Source organism: Sinocyclocheilus grahami, unplaced genomic scaffold (assembly GCF_001515645.1).
Source record: "Sinocyclocheilus grahami isolate Dianchi unplaced genomic scaffold, SAMN03320097.WGS_v1.1 scaffold233.1, whole genome shotgun sequence".
Lineage (NCBI taxonomy): Eukaryota > Metazoa > Chordata > Actinopteri > Cypriniformes > Cyprinidae > Sinocyclocheilus > Sinocyclocheilus grahami.
The window spans coordinates 1,362,885-1,383,174 of NW_015505412.1; the positions used below are offsets into that span (position 1 = coordinate 1,362,885).

Below are 20,290 nucleotides of genomic sequence, written 5' to 3' on the forward strand. Positions count from 1 at the left end.
CCGCAAGACCCCCCCCCCCCCCCATCTCTCTCCCACTTTGCTTCCTGTCAGTTCTGATCTATCCTATTGTAATAAAGGTGAAAATAACAAAAATTAAATTTTAAGCACTTTTTGTTTTCTTTATTTTTTCTTTATTTTATTTTATATTTAATACCTACAATCACTCTTACTTAAGTTAGAACAACAAAAATATCCATTGATGTGCATTGTATCTCGATCTGAGTTGAGTTCAATAAGCTAAAATGCACAAATGGCTGTACAGGAAAGGTTGTGTTAGGATAAGGGTAAAAACAAATATATTTATATCCAAAAGTATATGAAAAGCATCTGTGTACACGTAAGAACACTTTTATTATTATGCTGGTAATATTATTATCTGGTAGGGCAGTCACATAGATTCTAACTGCAGAAGTTTAAACAACAGCAAACTATCCCGAAAAAGACCCTTTTGCCAAAGCCTTGAATATCGCATGACTTTTTGCAGCCAATATTTGTTAATGGCATCAAATTAGACAAAACACTTAGAGTAGATCTAACTTGGAGCAAGCGCTGAGACCATAAAGTGTCAGAACTCTTAAAAAGCCTTATGTGACACTGCATTTTTTGTTCCTTGTGTATTGTCGCCATTGTTTCACAATCAAAAAGTTTGTTTACAGGTCATGAGGTTATCAAGTGTTACCACACTAGCATGTTTACACGTTCACCACAGCATTCTCTCTCTCTCACACAATCCTTCTGTTTGTTTTTCCACTTTTGAGCCTCAGCGTCTCCTCATTTGCTTCATCTCTGTCTGTCTCACTGTGTTTGGTGATGCCTCGCTTCCTCCTCAACATTAATAGGGTCCGCTGGCATCTTTTCCTTCTCTTATTTGTACTCTTCCCTTATTTTCTCTTTTTATATCGCTCTCTCTCATTTGCTCTGTCTCTGATCGCCTGTGCATGTGGAGGTGAGAACTGGGGAAATGGAGATGTCACAGCCTGGGGAGACAGCTCGCCTAAAGACTTCAACCATTTAGCCTTTAAAGAGCTGAGGCGTTTTGAAAATGTCAAAATATAAAAGCAATGACTTTTTGAAGGCAGCTTGTGTGGGCTTAGTTTCAAAATTTTAGCCAGCAGAACAGCCGGCACACACAAGCACACACACATTATTTATATTACACACACTCATGCTCAGAAGCTCTCCAGGCAGGGACACAAAGAGAATAATGGATGCGTTAGAGTGTTTCAGCTGTTTAAGTGTGTGGAAAAGTTTGAGGATTAGAGAAAATAATCTATTTTTTTTATCTGTTGCTGCAAGGAAAAAGGAGCAGATGGCCTCTCAGGCCACTTTCATCTGCAATTCTGTTATTCACTCTCTTTGTGTGACAATTTGACAATTCGGTTGAGAAAGAGCAAGTATTGGCTTTATAATGTGAGTATAACCATAATTTAATATTTTAGAGAGAGGCAGAGATGCGCGCAAGTATTGGCTTTATTCTGTGGATATAACCATATACTGTGTATATATAGTGCTGGGCAACGATTCAAATTTTTAATCGCAATTAATCACATGATTGTCTGCGATTAATCGCATTATGGTGCACAACATTTCAATTGAATGTGTTTTATTGTGTTAGTTAGCTGTATGTTTTAGTTATTTTTTACCTAATCAAAATAACCCAACTGGAGTTTGACTGAGATTGACTGGAATGTATATTTATTTATTTATGTATGTATGTGTATGTACAGTATATATATATATATATATTTGAATGAGAGAGAGAGCGCAAGTAGTATTCTGTAGGTATAACCATACTTATAAATATATAATCTATCTATCTATATATATATATATATATATATATACAGTTGTGGTCAGAATTATTGGCACCCTTGGTAAATATGATCAAAGAAGGCTGTGAAAATAAATCTGCATTGTTTATCATTTTGGAGGAATTATGAACATGAAATTATCCAGCCATGGCTTCCTGTTTCACAGGAATATAAATAGGAGGGAAAACAAAGGCCAAATTCCCTTAATCATCCATCACAATGAGAAAAACCAAAGAATATATTTCTGATGTGCAGCAAAAGATAATTGAGCTTCACAAATTAGTGAAGTGGCTTTAAGAAAAGAGCTAGAGCAGTGAAAATTCATATTTCCACCATCAGGGCAATAATTAAGAATTTCCAATCAACAGAAAATGTTACAAATCTGCCTGGAAGAGGACGTGTGTCTGTATCGTCCTAATGCATGGTGAGGAGGAGAGTTTGAGTGGTTAAAGACTCTCCAAGGACCACAGTTGGAGAATTGCAGAAAATATTTGAGTCTCAGCGTCAGAAAACCTTTAAAAAAATAAAATAAAATTTAACAGCACCTACACCACATGTTGTTTGGGAGGGTTTCAAGAAAAATACAAGAAAAGAAAATGCTCTCATCCAAAAACAATCCCCAGCATATTCTGTTGTCAGACACGACTGGAGCTTCAAATGGGACTGGCTTCTACGGTCAGATGTAACTAAAAAAAATTGCTTTTTAGCAACAAACACTCAAGATGGGTTTGGTGCACACAGGGATAAAAAGTACCCCATGTGTACAATGAAATATACTGCTGTATTTTTAATGTTGTGGGCCTATATTTCTGCTGGAGGTCCTGGACATCTTGTTTAGATACATGGCATCTTTGATTCTATCAAATACCAACAGATAAAAAATCAAAAAGTGACTGACTCTGTTAGAAATCTTCTAATGGGCCATGTTTGGATCTTCCAAGCGGACAATAATCCAAAAACAAACCTTAAAAACAACACAAAAATGGGTCACTGGGCACAAAACCAAACTTCTGCTATGGCCATTCCAGTTCCCTGACCTGAACCCTATAGAAAGTGAGTGTGGTGAACTGAAGAGGAGAAACACCATCATGGAGCTGGGAATCTGGAGAGATTCTGGATGAAGGAATTGTCTCTGATCTCTTGTCAGGTGCTCTCTAACCTCAGCAGGCATTATAGGAGAAAACTTAGAGCTGTTATTATGCCAAATGGAGGTTTCAAAAAGCATTGAATGCCATTAATTGTGTCAAATGTGTATTAGAGAAAAACATTTGTCCTAATGATATTTCCCCCCATTTTAAATTCTTATGCTCCAATAAAAGGTTAGATTTATGTGAATTTTTTTAATAAAAGATCAAAATGATTAACAATGCAGATTTATTTTCACAGCCTTCTTTTATCATATTTACCAAGGGTGCCAATAATTCTGACCATGACTGTGTGTGTGTGTATATATATATATATATATATATTATACCCAAAGTATAGTCAGTCAATACTTGCACTTTTTTCAGCCATATCCTTCAAAATTGTCACACAGAATAGAATGTAGCCACTATTTAAGCACCTGAACATTCACATGCAATAACAAGTTGTCTTATTTATTTATAAGTACAGTGAGAAAAAATGTGCCCTAAAGCAAATATTAATATCATATACTCATATGCTTGTGCAAATTTTATGAAACACTTGTGGCTTTTGCAGGATAAAGAAGAACAGTGGATGACTAAACTGGTTCCAGGGGTGAATGATTTCGTGTTGTTGCAACCGCTCCAGTGGAATACACAGTATGAGGTGGAAATCACCGCACGCAATGTCAAAGGCCTGTCTGAACCCACCTTTGTAAAGTTCTCCATGCCTCAGAAACCTGACATCACAGGTACATGCACTTCCACAAAATACGCACAGTACTCTTTTCCATATGACAAATTGAGTCCGATTACCTACAGCACTTCAGCACCCACTCACAATATCTATAGCTGAAATGATATGTCTCCTATTATAATTATATGCCCTGCTACAGTTCAGCACACTTGCCACCCACCCACGCTTGATAGAGCTTGTGTATCCCACATTCACAATCAGACGTACAAAGAAACCCACTGTAACTGTTTCTCTGTCCTAATCATAAGCGATTTGTCAGAGGAAGCACTATCTCCCGTAGGAAAAAATGGACGAGAAAGAAATTGCCACTACAAAAATAAACCAATTATGCTTATATGTCTAACTGTCTAGCAGTTAGTGCCTCCATGTCACTGTGATTGGCTGATTGACCATGTGCATTTTGCAGTTGGATCTCTTTTATGAAAAGGATTTTAATATTTGGCTTACTTGGTCCCAACAGACCTGTGGTCACCATGAAATCACAAACATTCAAGAATCAATCAGAAGCACTATGTAGCCAATGGGTTGTCTCTGAATGGTCCAAGGATGAAGGGTAATAGTGTTGATAGCTGATGAAGGTGATCAACCAGCCAAAAGAAACAGACAGAACTACTATTTTCTAATGCGAATATAAGGGTAAAACATTTTAAAGAGGTATATCGATTACTTGTCAACTCTCAATACCTCTGTTCCTTTGTGGCCGGGATCTCAGAAAGGAGATAATTATTCAGCTAAAAACATTACATTTTCTTTTTTTGTACGCTTAAAATAATGCCTAAATTATAACCATGTGAGCCACATGATCTACTGTAAACAAAAGAGCACGTTTTCCCACCTGGTAGGAAAATTTATTTGAAATATGTGAAAGACCATTTTAAAAGTTCTGGTCAAGGTATTGTGATTGTGGTTTAATGGTTCTGGTGCTTTAAATATATGCAAAAATGCTGGAAAAACTTTTCAAAAATTTTTTTGTACAGTACGTTGATATTTTCTAACTTCCTGCCACTGTTGATCCCTGTATTATTATAATTTTTTTCATTTATTTGATAGATGTTTGGAATAGAGGATAAATGTGTAATGGTGTCGATATAAGCATTTTGCTTTGAGTGTATGGGGTCCCAGGTTCATATCTTCTCTAATAACAATGTTTGTTTTAATGAAGCAAGCAAAATTGCAGCTGTCCGTGAGTGGATTTATATTAGGGGATGCAACTGATGAACACAAAAGTATAGCTGCAAGCTATTTCATAAAGTGGTGAGGACAATGTCCTCACAATGCCACCATATACTGCTAGAAAAAGATGGATGGATGGATGGATGGATAGTTAGATAGATAGAACAAGTCAGTCATTTTATTTCTTTTTATCTTTTTAGTACATGATAAACAAAATATGCCTTGCAGTCTGCTGTTGGGACAAAATGCCTGTCCTGAAAAATGCCATGATATTGACAGATGATATTTAAATTTTGCCTGGACTTGTCCAATTATGTATGAAATATTCCTAGAGGCAGTGTCAGTGCATGCATAGGTATACATCAGAGAGTGTGTGTGTGTTGACAGCACTGCTTCTCAGCAGCTTGGATTTACCTTGTTAATTCAGTGTCATTTGTATATTCTCTCCCAACTCCTCCTCATCCTTTCCTTTTTCTCTCCCTCTCCACCTGCACCCCTTCATCCCCACTGGCCCACGCTCTTATTTATAATTCTATTGTGCTTCGTCTCGTTGTTTCACTCTAAACAATCCTGCTCTCCAATTCCCACCTAATGAATTATGCAACGCATTCTGGGCCACATCGCAAATCGCTGGGCTTTTTGTTTTGCAATGAGCTGCCACTAAACTTCCCTTTCTGTGTGCCTATAAACGCCCTGCGATCTTTTCAATCAAACAAACCTTTACAACGGACACTGGTTTGGACTGCTCACTCACTCTTCGCTTGTATGTCAACATTATTGTCACATTCACCCCTGGTTATTTCCTGACCTGCACCCAAATAATCTGTTTATCTCATTTGCACTCTTGTAATCATCTATTCTACTAACCCACTGCTATGGTGTTGTGAATAAACCGCTTTTCATTCTCTCGCGTGACCTACTGTGTGCGTAACCATCCTGTGCTGGTTCCACACACCTACTGCATGTCTTTCCCTCTTCCTTCCCGTTCCCTCTCCCCTTCATCTCATTGCAGATCAGTGTTGCGAGCCCCCTCCAACTGGACGTGGACATCTCCCTGTGCAGCCCATCTATGCAGTGAACGTCTTCGGAGCTTCTCTGTCACTGTTGTGCTTGTGTCTGTGTTGACCTTGCCTGGACTAAGCCATGGACTTTTTTTGCCCCCACCAATGGCTCGCTGAGCCTCAGCCATGTTCATTGCCCCTTCTGGTGGCATTATTGTCCATGCTTGTGAGCTGATCTCACTATCCTGGCCACCTTCCATGCCAAAACCAGCCTCTTTGTCCATAAAGGTCTTGCACATTATTAACAACAAAGGAAGAGGAAAAACTGAGTGGTTCATTTGTTCTCTACCTGTAACAGTAGCAATCCGACCCCGAGTTTTATGTTTAATGAGCTCCTTTTTGCTGGTGTTTACAAAGAATTGTATAAGCCACCAGCATGAGGGCTTTTCCATCTTCTGTGCATCCACAGGCTCTTTTGTTTTGGTTTATTATGACTATGGGAAATGTCAGCAGTTGCATCGCTTGAGAGAATGCATTTAATGATGTTGCTGATACGCGCATACAGAGATATACAACGCAGCACTCATTAAATGGAGTCAAGTAGGATTTCAAATTGATATGACTTTTAAACACTGGTATCATAAATCAAACAGGCCGACTTTCTGTTACCCGTAATATGAGAAACATAAAACAAGGTTTCTCTCTCCCAGTGATTCAAAATATAATGCACATTAATTTTTATTCTCTGGGTACACCTCTGGCAGAGATGTTGTCGTGCTACTTTATTGTATATTCTCAGTATTGATGAGGAACAACATGAGTAACTGGAATTGTTTGCAGTCTGTGAATTTGGAAGAATGTTGCTGCCATGAAGGTAGTATATGAATACAGTGAATTATGCTAACAGTCATTTTTACATGTAATTGTACAGGACTAAAATCAGGTCTACACTACCATTCAAGAGTTTTGGGTCAGTAAGACATTTAATAAAGGCTGCATTTATTTGATCAAAAATACAGTTTTAAAAAAAGCTATATTTCGAAATATTATTAAAATTTTTAAAAAATGGTTTCTGTTTTTATGTATTTTAAAATGTAATTTCTTCCTGTTTTGGCAATGCTGAAATTTCTGCAGCCTTACTCCAGTCTTCAGTGTCACATGATCCTTCATGAAAATATTTTTTGAAGATTCTTCAACGAATAGAAGGTTTTAAAAAATGCATTCATTTGACAACATAAATGTCTTTTTGATCACCTTAGCTGAATAAAAGTATCAATTTCTTTAAAAAAAATTTATACTGACCATATACCTTTAAATGGTAGAATGGACATGCTTCACTTTTCTTGACTTTCCGGATGCAGTATTGCAATCTTGATTTGATGAAGTGGTGTGCTGTAGTCAGTTACATGAAGTTTATTTGTTTTCTGTCATCAGAAGTATACATTTTAAGATCCATTAAATGTGAAGTGCATAACAATAGATTGTGCTTTTCTCATGCAACATGTTTGAAGAAACTATTTGAATTCATGTCAAAACTAGCATAGAAATCTTTCTGCATTTCTCAAATAAACCAGCTTACTCTGATGCAATAACTACAGCCTGTTAACTCAGATTCCAAACACTAATCATGGTTTATCCTTGTACCACACTCTTAAAAATAAAGGTGCTTCAAAAGGTTCTTCAAGCGATGCCATAGAAGAACCATTTTTGGTTCCACAAAGAACCATTCAGTCAAAGGTTCTTTAAAGAACCATCTCTTTCTTACCTTTTTATAATCTGAAGAACCTTCTTTCGCCCCAAAGAACCTTTTGTAAAACAGGAAGGTTCTTCAGATGTTAAAGTTTCTTTATGGAACCATTTAGACAAAAAGGTTCTTCTATGGCATCGTGAAGCACCTTTATTTTTAAGAGTGCAGTGAACCAGTTAATGTAGAACACTGACACATAAAGCAGTTTGTGTTCATAGTTTGGTTTATTACAGAGGGTCAAATGCAAAAGCATTGACTTACCTGAATCCTTATCTTGCACATAATAGCTCGAAATATTGACTAGTAAAGCAATCAAGGAAAGATAAACATATTGAATAAGTCTTTGTCAATGCTGAAGGGCTATTTAGCAGAATTACTAATGACAAGGTTCCTTATTTTTAACTGGAGCAGTGAAAACGGGTATCAGTGATTGATCTTAAGTTTGCAGAAGGTAAGATGTCAGACTCTGATCTTTATCATCTCTGTCAGCTGTTTTTTTTCTCCTTTTATAAAAAAGGTATTGAGCTTCTGGCGGCAGCGGCGGGGGGGGGGTCACTTATGTTGTAACAAACATTCCTTGGTGCAATGTGTTTAGTTGCAGTCGGTCAATACGTTTTGAAGTTCACAGCATGGAATCACAATTAGGATTGCATAATGTTTTGCGGTTGGGAGTTGTAAATTTGTATCATTGTACATTGTAAAAAAGGTGAGAGGTTTTAATACCCTCATGGCATACCTGACCTAATTAAGACAATCGTAAATCAATGGAGGTCAGTTCAATGGAGACTATTAATCTTGAGCATCTCTACGTGCTGCCCTCTCTATTCTCTCATTACACAACAATAGAACATTGAGTTTCATTTATGGGCATGTCATATTGTTCTCGTTAAAAGAAAAAGTCTGAAACCAAGTCCATTAAAGCCCTTATTTCCTAATGTGGCTTGACTTCTTATAAGATTAGAATGGTTCTTTGTTGACAGTTCCAGCTGGAAAAGATTCCAGCAAATGAAAATGGACCTGTTGTTTTACTGCTGTCCATTACAGCTGATCACACTGACCATAAATAAGTCCATCCAGCTAGCCAGAGTACAGCCATTCATTCTAAAGCCAGGTGTGTGACGTTATAAATCAGAATGTATCAGACATTTCCTTAAATAACACAAGTAACAATGTGTCTCCAATACAGAGAAAGGAAAAACATTGTAGAGTTTTAAAATATTTTTAAAAATATCTTCTAAACAATGTGTGATTTGCAGAAGATACAAAGTCATACAGATTTGAAACATGATGTCATTATTGTATGAAAATTATGTTAAAATAAAATTAATGAAAGATGTTTTTTGAAACATACAGAACAACAATCAGCAGCAAAAATTATTTCAGAGCCTCCATTTGAATGTGAAATTCATGATGACATTCATTTGGAATTATGTTGTGTTCGTACATAACCAACTACACTCTTAAAAATAAAGGTGCTTCACGATGCCATAGAAGAACCTTTTTGTCTAAATGGTTCCATAAAGAACCTTTAACATCTGAAGAACCTTTCTGTTTCACAAAAGGTTCTTTGTGGTGAAAGAAGGTTCTTCAGATTACAAAAAGGTAAGAAAGAAATGGTTCTTTAAAGTACCTTTGACTGAATGGTTCTTTGTGGAACCAAAAATGGTTCTTCTATGGCATCGCTTGAAGAATCTTTTGAAGCACCTTTATTTTTTAAGTGTAATGAAATGGTTACTATAATGTTAATTTTCATTGATACACTTCAAGCGTTATAGAGAATTCTATTAAAGGTATGGAAAAGTGACGTCTAATTGGTGCCACTTGACACCCATTTCATTCGTTCTGACCCATCAGTCCAACCTCATGCTGCGCAAAGACATCTTTGCCACTGATAATGGCTATCCTGACGGCAGTTGGTCTATTAATCGTTTAACGGCTAGAGGGTCCCTTCTGCTCGTCAAGCATAGCGTCTTAATGAGCGTCAGAGTCTTTAAACCATCATTATGGAGTCATGCTTGGCTTGTGTCCTCTGTGTAGGTAGTGCAGGGGTTGCTGGGCCAGCATAGGGTGAGGAGAGGAGGAGGAGTCTTAAACTCGAGAACTTTTCCATAATGGCCAAAGCTTTAAATTACCTCAGGACTCCAGAAGGAAGCCTTTCAGCCTAAAGATAAGAAAACTGTCTCATTTTATGGAGTGCTCTTTGGGTTTTATGGGTTGATTAGTAAAACAGGACCAAACTGTCACTGGTCAGCTCAATGTTTTCGCTTAATACAACCCAGAAAGCTATTAAAGTGCCATTTTAGGTGGGCTAGGTGGGTACTTTGGCCGTTTAGTAGCTTGTAACAAAAAAAAAGTTATATTTTTTCATGGCACATCTAATACATTTGGCAAAACATTTGCTTGGCTGTTCATGAGGGCATCATTTCCACAGTATTTTACTATCTTAAGGCAAAGTCACACGGCACTGAATAACGATAACAGACATGTTTGTCGGGTTTGGTCAGATGAGTGTGTTACCTCTGTCGCCGTTTGTTGCCGTTGGTCGGCATTTGGTTTCACGGCATGATTTATTGAGTCTTGGAATGTCTATGAAGGAACGTACTGTACTCTGGTGATTGTCGGCGTTGATCTCCGTCTGTCGTGAACTGACCTTAAAGCTTCCTTAGAAGATATTTACTTTGGTTTGACTGATTTGCATTCTTTAGACTTCTTCCTGTCCCCATGTGACATTTAAGTTATCAAGAAATTGCATTTCCAATCCTATTTTCTTATTTAAATTATTGAATTTTTGAGTGAAGCTAAATTTTAAATGAAAGAAAAGCAGGGTGGGAATTTATTTTGTCCATCAGAAGTTGATTCAATCATGAAAAAGGATTTCTATATCAAAGAGTTGAAAAAGTTGGGACTGATAATGTCAGCACAGAAGTGCACGTCATTTCAGAATGGGAGAAAGTTCTTATATTGTGATTAAAGTTTGCCATGGAATTTTTTTTTTTTTGCTGGAATAAGCAACAACGAAAATTCACAATAAAACCAAGGACAGGTATTATGGTAATTATTATTCTATTTTTATTTCATTTTGACTTAAAGTGGCATAGAGACCCCAATACACATTTTTAAATATTTCAACATGTGTGGAAGTGTTGCGCGCACGCATGTTTATGTGGTTTATTAGGACACAAATTTGTATAATAACATGGGTATGACATAGGTATTACAACGAGAAGGTGATTTATGAGGACATTTTCAGTGTCCCCGTAATTCAAAAGGCTTATAAATAATTCAGAATGAGTTTTTTTGAAAATCTAAAACTGCAGAAAGTTTCCTGTGAGGGGTAGGTTTAGGGGTAGGGTTGGTGTAGGGCAATAAAAAATACGGTTTGTACAGTATAAAAACCATTACGCCTATGGAGAGTCCCCATAAACCATAAAAACAAACCTGTGTGTGTACGCACACCATTTCAGTTTGATTACACTCGAGAAAATTTTATATAATCAAACTATAAGGGTAATGACTGTAGCACACTTAGAAAGAGGCTTACTTGTTCCTGTCATAGCACATCAAATGCATTTGCCAAACATTTACGGGGCTATTCACAATGTAAGGGTGTAATTTCCATGGTATTTTACTATAATCTGAAACCTCCTCATAACAGATTTACTCTGGTTTGACTGAAGTCTATTTTTAAAACCCCTTCCTGTCTCCAGCTTTCAGCATTTATTGGTGTCGTAAGTGCAGAGGTAAGTGTTTGAATGATTAAGCGGCGCAGCTCAAAGGCTGAGGGATATACAGTACTTCAACCTTGAAGAGAGTGCATTAACGGGGTCTCACACGCTCCTTCTGCCTATACTTCACGCTGGAAGTTTTTCCATGTAAAAGTGTTCCAAACTAGAAAACCGTGGTTCTGTTTAAGCCCTACTTAGTCATGTATCAGCGTGACACACCCATTAAGCCCCACACATGATTACAAGCTTCATTACCTTGTCAATCATCTGCTGGGATCCCACCCACAGACCTCCCTTCAGTCCAGACACAATCAATCGAGCTTGAGTTATTGCTTCTCATTGCTGAGTCTCAATCACCGTTCGTACTTAATTAATTGAGTGCGTTGAACTCCGATGCGGATGGATCACGCCCATTTGTGGAACTTCAGGATAAGTGATATTAACGAGATGCTAAATTGAGCTTCTAATGATGTTATAAATCAACAACAAATCAGCTATAGGAGCGGGGACACATTTCTCAGGGAGGGCAAGGCTCAAGATGGTGAAAAACAGATGCGTTGGCTGATAAGTCATGCATCAAAAGTAAAACCATACCAGGGTCAATAAATCTGAGGTCTTTGAGAGCAGCTTGTTCATGTATGAACTGATATGCTGTTGCATGGAGACATCTGAAAATAGTCGAAAGATCGTGATGGACAAACGATCTTCCTAATCTGAAGTTTTGAGGTCATAATCATATAGGTTTAAATGAGGACAATTATAAACACAGTTCCTTCTGTAATGTTGATGTTGTTCAAAGAATTTGAAATGCACATTCCTGTTTGAGGTGTCATTTAAGCAACACACTGTTATAGTTTTTGTTAATATTTTCAATTAAAATTAGTTTTCACTTTAAACTTTGTTAAAGTTTTAGTGATTTTGTTGTGTCATTTTTATTAGTTTTGGTGTTTTATGTATATTTTTATTTATTAGTTTTAGTTTAGTGGTTTTTACAGTTGTTATTTTACACTGCAAAAGTGGAAACCTGCAATTGATGCCTTAAATAACTATTTCTACCTGTTTTAACCCATAAAAAAGTAGTTTTGTTGATATAAATTTGTCTTTCGGTTGATTCATTGATATTGAAAAATATTTTTGCTTTGAATAAAACCAGACAGCTACTGAATTGCTCAGTTTTCTCTTCTGTTTAGTATGCCTGTCTTCCTCCCATCTAACATGTGTCACTTTTCTCACTCTGATGCCCTGTCACTGTGTCCAGATCAAACCACAGACTTCTGGGATGCTTTTGCTAATGGCAATGCTACTTTCAACAGCATGTGTGATTGATGTGTTTAGAGCAGCAGCGTTGCCCAGAAAGTTCCTTCAAAATGGATGTTTTCTTCTGAATAGATTCTCAGGCAGCCTCATTTTCTCATGCAAAGTCTTTAGAGTTTAAAAATGTCACCAAAGTTGCATCACCTTAAAGATAAACTCAATGCAAACTTAAATTACATGAGGTGCCTACATTTAGTGTATTGTTGGTAGAAGATTGTTGTTATATTATGTTTAATGAATGTTTTAATTGACATTTACATCCCTTCCCAGTTCCAGCAATTGCTTTTGGCAATGACTATTTTATTTTATTTTTTACACAATTTAACTCTGGATTTTATCTCTGAAATTTGAAAATAACTGCAGATAGAGTATTGTGTTGTTGAGGCGCATCATTGATGGTTATGTTTGCATCCTGTCTCAGCAGATTCGCTGTTCAGCGGCCTAGGCCTGGGCGCAGTGGTTGGGCTGGGGTTAGCTGGCCTGCTGCTGCTGCTCGTGCTAGTGGACGTCAGCTGCTTCTTCCTGCGCCAGTGCGGCATGCTCATGTGCATCACCCGCAAGCTCTGCAGCAAAAAGACAGCCACAGGCGGCAAGAGCAAAGAGCTAGAGGAGGGCAAAGCTGCCTACCTGTGAGTATCCCTTCTGCATCAGTTATGCATTTATTTAACATACACTATTTTCGTCATATGAAAATTTGACGCTATTTCAAGAGATTTAAAAAATAAAGCAAAATACTTTTACAAGCAACAAGATATTACTTATTGAATTACCTTTTTAATTAAGTTATTTTATTTAATGACAAATTCAGTTGAATTTTTTTTTTCTTAGAAATGACAAAAATGTCAAACGTACAGGTACATGATACACTGTTTTCTGTGACTTTAATTCCCATGTAAATACATGTATAGAAATTCTTATTTACAGCCTATATGCCATAGCATATTTAAGAAAAATTAATATTTAAAAGTAAAAAAAAACAAAAAAGCTGGCAATCATTTTCAAGCAACACTGAAAAAAAATAATGGGTGAAATAATTTCCACAAAAAAATTGCAAAAACAGCAAGTGACATTAAGTTGAATGTAACGTTTTGAAGTAGAAAAACTGAAATGGTATTTTCTTGTAAAACTTCCTCAAATGACAACTTCAATCAGATATCAGTTAGAAAAAATAACATGAAAGTGACGTGACATGTGGCCAAGTATAGTGACCCATACTTGGAATTAGTGCTCTGCAGTTAACCCATCCAAAGTGCACACACACAGCAGTGAACACACACCGTGAACACACACCCGGAGCAGTTGGGGGTTCGGTGCCTTGCTCAAGGGCACCTCAGTCGTGGTATTGAAGGTGGGAGAGAGCGCTGTACATTCACTCCCCCCACCTACAATCCCTGCCGGTACGAGACTCGAACCCGCAACCTTTGGGTTATGAGTCCGACTCTCTAACCATTAGGCCCCTACTTTCCCCCTACTTTCCCCCTACTATGCTACTTTCCATAGAAAGTAATAATGTAACATCATTAATTTTTGTTATGAGTACCACATTGAAGTGCATAACTTAAGTAAACGTAAAAGTAACGTTACCTGTAAACCTTACACTGGCTATAACAGATTGTCATCAGTTGCCAGCAAGACTTGCTGCAGTACAAAGTCCTCAAGTTAGCCAGAAAGAGACAGGTGTGATAGAGCAACAGTTGTACAGTAGCAGTTAATCAGTATTTATTTCTGCATGTGCGTCAAAGAAGTACTTAGTATGCAGTCTTATCAGTTTGTTGATTATGAATCACTCCTTTGACTTATGCAATCTATGGTTTATTGCTTGATGAGTATACTATGCGTTTTTTGCCCCTGGCTAGTGTCTTCATGGTTCTTGACACATTTCCTCTGTAGACTTTGTCCTTTGATTTGCAGGATCACTGATCTGTTGTTATGCAGTGCCAGTCTAAGTCTTTCCCAGCTGGAAAAACTCCTGTCAGGTTTACTTGGCTAAAAGTTCAAAGAGATTAAGGGCTGTGATTGTCTTCAGCTCCAATAACAAGCAGCACGGCTTTGATGTTCTAACATACAGACTATTGCGTTCATCTGATATGCACTCTATACTTACCCAAAGGCCCCGGCCTAGACTTTAATAATGTTATTAGAGTGATAATGATCCCAGTGAACAGAGGCTGGTTCCTTTCCAGTATAATCCTATGTGATGAAGAGCCACACAGGGGTCTTTGAGATAATGCACAGACACGACTGTGCGTCACAGTGCTCACTATGTGGCCCAAGAGGATCACACAAATAGCCCATTTTTTTAGGATGCATTAAATTGAAAAGTGACCGTAGATATTGTTTACATTGTTACAAATGTAAATGTAAAAAAATGTATCACAGTGAACAACCATTTTCAGCATTGATAATAATAAGCAAATCAGCATATTAGAATGATTTCTGAAGGATAATGGGACCTTGAAGACTGATGCAATGGCTGATGAAAAATAAAGATTTGCCATCACAGGAATAAATTACATTTTAAAATATGTATTTAAATAGAAAACAGTAATTTTAAATGTTAATAATATTTCAGAATATTTTACTGTAACTTTTGATTTAATATAATGTTTTGAGCATAAGAGAGTATTTTCAAAAACATTCAAAATCTGTTTGTGTAGTTCAGTGCTGGGTACAAACCTGACCCCAAGCCACCTTTTCAGGCATGAAAAGTTAATAAAACTAACCAAACGAACCGACCTGTGGTGATAAATGGACTCTGGTCTGCAAAAAGCACCCTAAGTCTCAATTTTAGCCTCAGGGGACCCACAGTATCCAGTTGTTAGTTGGAAATGTGTTTTTGTGGACCCTGTCAAACTGACCACTGTGCACCTGCCGTTTTTTTTTTTCTTTCCACAGGAAACTGCCACTAAAAGAGGAAAACGGCAAGGAGACGCTGAAACCAGACACGATCGAAATCAAAGTTCACGGTGACAATAGCCTACACATGACACATGAGGACAGTAAAGCGTAATGGAGGCCCTGCTATCCTCTAAAAGAACATGCAAAGTGAGCCACCCGGAGACCAACGGCAAGCAAATTAATGAGAATACAAGCAAGAACACGCCAACCAATTGTAAGATCCTTTGTTAGAGACTCGTCGTCGGGGTATCAGAAGAGGCCACACGATAACTGCTTTGTGAAACATTTTTCGGAGGTTGCCGCTCAACAAACAGGCTCCTGTTTATTTGTGCTTGTTCTTGCTTGTTTTGGGCCTCTTTTTTTTTTTGGTTTGTTTTTGTTTTTTCAAGGCTTTGCTATTGCTTTGAGTCTGATTCTTTGTTACTTAAAGAGGTTGGGTTTACGCCGTAAGCTTCATGTTTTCTCTTGCTCTCTCATTCCCTCTTTCTTTGGGATCCGGCTGTTGCACTTTTCCAGTGTGGTTGTGCAATCATCGCTTTTTAATGCAGTACGTGTGGAAATCCCCCACCTCTTTTTGCGGTCCGTGTTGTAGTTTTGGGTCACTGTTTGGGTAACGTGTTTATTTTCTAGCCTTTTTGCCACTATATGTCTCGCCCAAATGCAAAGTAATTACCGAATGCTCAGTAGTAAAGTGAGGATCAACCACATTTGACCTCAAACTGAGTACATGGTACATGGGTGGTCCCGGTATTGAGCGCTGACACATGCCCAACTCTTCGGCTTGAATGATGAATTTGTCATAGATTACAAGTGTTTTTGTGGATGAAAATATGTCCTCGTTTTAAACGCTATTGTTTCATCAGAGTCAAAGGAGCATAGCTTGAGTCATACTTTCATGTCAAGATATTTCGGAAACAAAAAAAGAGTGCATTCCCTTTAGAAGCGTGTGAAAGTTTGTAAGTGGGTGCATCTGAGCATGGACGTGTTGTCTTTGGGGTGTTTGGATGCGTGTACTAGCGAGCATGGAGTGTAGAATGAGAGTGACATGTAAAGAAAGTAGAGGTTGCCAAGTTTTACGTGAATATAAGAAAAACATTATAAATACCTATTCAAATACACCAATGTAAATATACTGGTTATTTCTTTGGAATGTTTCACAAACCGGATTCATTCCAGGTTCTGTCTTAGTGTCACACATCACTGATTATGAATTATGTTTTATCAAAATTGTCTATCTTTCAAAAAAGATATTGTGTCCAACTGACTTAAAGATATCAAGAGCTAAAGAAGGGCAGATGCCCAGGAAACTGGGTTCAGAGGTATCGCTATATAGTTCGCTTTTTTGGAAATCAAATCTATGCCATTTTGGGATCTTTTGAGAGAAGGTGCTTTGGTTATATGAGAGATGAGGTGTCTGCCGGTGATCAGGATTTTAGTGTTGCAATAACATGGATGGGAACGGCATACTGCTTAGACGCATGCTCATTTTACCAGAGTTTGAGAATTAAGTCTCGAGATCCATGTTCATGTTCACTTTAGTTTGGGCCAACAAATTTCTCCCAAAAAAGTTTTTTGCATTATTTCAGCATTGTATTTCATATACACCTGGCTCTCCACATTCAGCGCAAGAGAACATTGTGGAATGTTGCCCATTTCTTTTCAGCAATCTAAAGGGAGCACTCCATAAGCCCAACTGTACTTGTGGAATTCTTGTAATCCAGTGTAATTTTTCTTCTGTAAATAAAAGTGTCCCAATATAAAAGTTTAAGTTATTTGGACTCTGCTTTTTTTAAGCATAGCACACATTTGTGTTACAGATCACTTGTCTATGATAGTAACAAGAAAAGGCTGTGTTCCAAAACCTAGCAAGCTGTCAACAGGCAGTATTTTTAGGCTTCATGATTTGCGTATCAACAAAGATTGGCAGCAGAGGGTGGACATCTTTTAGCTAACTTCTAAGGCATTGCATTCATCCTTGACTGTAAAAAAAGGCAAAATGTACTGAATTATTATGAAGGAATTTTCCGTATTGTTTTTTTTATTTTTTTTACAGGGTTTTTACACTTAATTGCATTATAATAAATATATAACAATTAATGCATAATGTCCTGGCAGAAAATTAGCAGTACGTTAAACAGTGTTGAGAGTCAATCCCATAGTGCCAAAGAAAAACACATCTGAAGGGAAATGTTAATTGTAACTGTACTAACAGTAATTCATTCATTATCAAAAATATTGCTAAACACTTTCATTTATTATAAAATAAAAATACATGATATATGTTTGTACAATTAGGTTTAATTTTTATTTTTATATTATCATTTTAGCTGAAGTTTTAGTCATTTTGTTTGCTTTTGTCAATTTTATTTGTTTTTCTTCTGTTCAGCTTTTATATTGATTTTTATTATCTATCTATCTATCATCTAATTTTAGCACTTCAACATGTTTACATATTGGCCAGTTTTTCGTGTAATAGTTATATCTTTATTTCAGCTTTATTTGAATGAACAAATTACCAAATTAGAATGAATAGCAACATGCAAATCAAGTGTTGAACCTCCTATAACTTTGTCTTAAGTGCTGAGATGCACTGATGAGTTGCTGTTGTGTAGAGCATCCTAAGTAAATCCTTTATGAGGGTCTGTTTCAGTTAGTATTGCCTGTGTGGGCATTAGACAGCAAGAATGCTCACTAGGTTTTGGAACACAGCCACTGGATATGTGGTGTGGGGAATGAATGTAGTTAAGATTCAATGGTCCTTAAAGGTTCCTGTCCTTGTCCTGGATCCGGTGACCTGTGGAAATGGAGAACCAGAATGGCTGACAACATTTGAAAGAAACCATCCATGTTTCCTTCGGGGTTCCCGCTGTGTGCTGCAACTTTAAGTGTAAGTACTGGAGAGCAAGTACAGACACACCCGGGCATTAGTGTCCTTGGCCTTGGCTGTCCACTGAACACACATGGTCTGTAATCAGGGTGAACACTGTAGATAATGGCTGCCCAACTGAGAACAGTTTTGAGGGTGCAGACTGCGCTTTCCGTAATGATTCATTCAACCCTCTCAGGCTTTCCTAAATGGGTCTGATATGATGAATGAGCAGATAAAACAAAGTTCAGCCCAGAGTGTCTTTAAATCCAACCAACCCTATGCAAGCGCATATGTGACGTTTTATGGTTAACCTGAGACAATTGCTTACCTTTTTTACTAGCACCCAGGTTATGCTAGTCGATTCAAAATCTAGTTCAATTCACTACTTGCACAAACAACCCACTGGGAAACCTGGAAAGGTTACAGATTCCACTACAGTCAAGAAATGTGTGTAGCCTAACATTTTATACCATAAAGAAATCATGCCTTAAGATTCAATGTCTATAGCATCTTAGAATCTCTGCCTAAAGATATTTACTGTTGTTCTGTGGATTTTAATGAGCAGAATCCATCATTTCAGAAGGAATCCATGTGATAGGGAATTTCACGTGAGTGCATGTAGATTTCGCAAAGGGTTCAAGTTGGTCATGCAGATTTGCCATGTTGAAAATGATTGAAAGTGAAGTCTGTGTGAACTGTGCATCATGAACCGTTACACTATTAACACAATAGTCAAATGGCATCAAAGGAGTCAAAAATCCAATGAGGCCATTTGTGTGTAGAAATGTATGTTAATGTCACGTTGGGAGTTTTAACAGCAATTTTTGGCAAAGTTTGTATGTAGTACTTCCAGTGCTGTGAAAAAGTATTTGCCCCCAGATTTTTGGTATTTTGATTTATTTCTGCTAAGATGCACCCCAAGGTTGCATGAATTATCTTGAATGGCAGAAAAATGCACCAAACTTTTGTCCTCATTTTAGAACCACACTATTACAATCCAAACCTGACTGCATATTAAAACATGTATGTTAGCGTTATGAAGTTCACAAGGATAAAAAATTATTAAAAGGATATAATAGAATATATTTGTTTTCACTTACTATCAACTTAAAGGGATAGTTCACCCCAAAATGAAAATTCCGTCAATATTTACTCACCCTCATATCATCCCAAACCTGCAAGACAAGAAGAATTTGTTCATCTTCGGAACACAAATGAAGATATTTTTGATTAAATCCGAGAGCTTTCTGACCCTGCATAGACAGCAACACAACTGGCAACTTCAGTGTTGGTTTTCAACGCGTGTTCACAAGAGTACTATTATGTTTGCAAATAAAGGAATGCACAGGCATACGTCGTGGAACTGTTGTGAATGCTGGTCGAAGACTGACATGGAAGAGAAGAAATTGTTGAATAAAGTAGTTACATTAGTAATTAATGACCGTTTTCATTTTTCAGTCAATGACAATTTTCATTTTTGGGTGAACTATTCCTTTAAACCTTCACACTGATTGCCTTTGACTTTCCCCCCTAAAATAATATCTTTCAAAGTTTCATACAGCAGTCAATAGACTCAAAATGGCATCAGTTGGAGAGCTTTACAAACTTCTGTGGTCTCAAATGATCCTGTATCTTTTTAAAGAGTGAATTAGGAACCATTCCCTACAATTGTTTCGGTTAATTTCAAGACAACTGTCAAGATATCGCCCTCCGATTCCCTCCGCTCTCAGTGGCAGCTGGGGAATTAGAGCTAGATTACGATGTTTATTTGTATTGTGTTTCTCTTTAGCTGAAACCGTCGTTATTGCTTCTGTTGTAAATGCATTTCAACCACAGACATGCCTTAAGGGAGTTCTCGATAACAGCCTGGA

At 37.4% G+C, this 20,290-nt stretch overlaps 1 protein-coding gene across 1 annotated transcript in view; it reads left to right on the forward strand.

The window, feature by feature from the left end:
* ncam2 (neural cell adhesion molecule 2) overlaps positions 1-17,297 on the forward strand; it is a 210,840-nt gene extending 193,543 nt beyond the window's left edge. Inside the window, exons 14-16 of the mRNA XM_016288692.1 lie at positions 3,513-3,687; positions 13,077-13,281; positions 15,548-17,297. Coding sequence (XP_016144178.1) covers positions 3,513-3,687; positions 13,077-13,281; positions 15,548-15,662 — 495 coding nt within the window. The 3' untranslated portion in view covers positions 15,663-17,297. The remainder of the gene's footprint in view (positions 1-3,512; positions 3,688-13,076; positions 13,282-15,547) is intronic.
* The last annotated feature ends 2,993 nt before the right edge of the window (positions 17,298-20,290 follow it).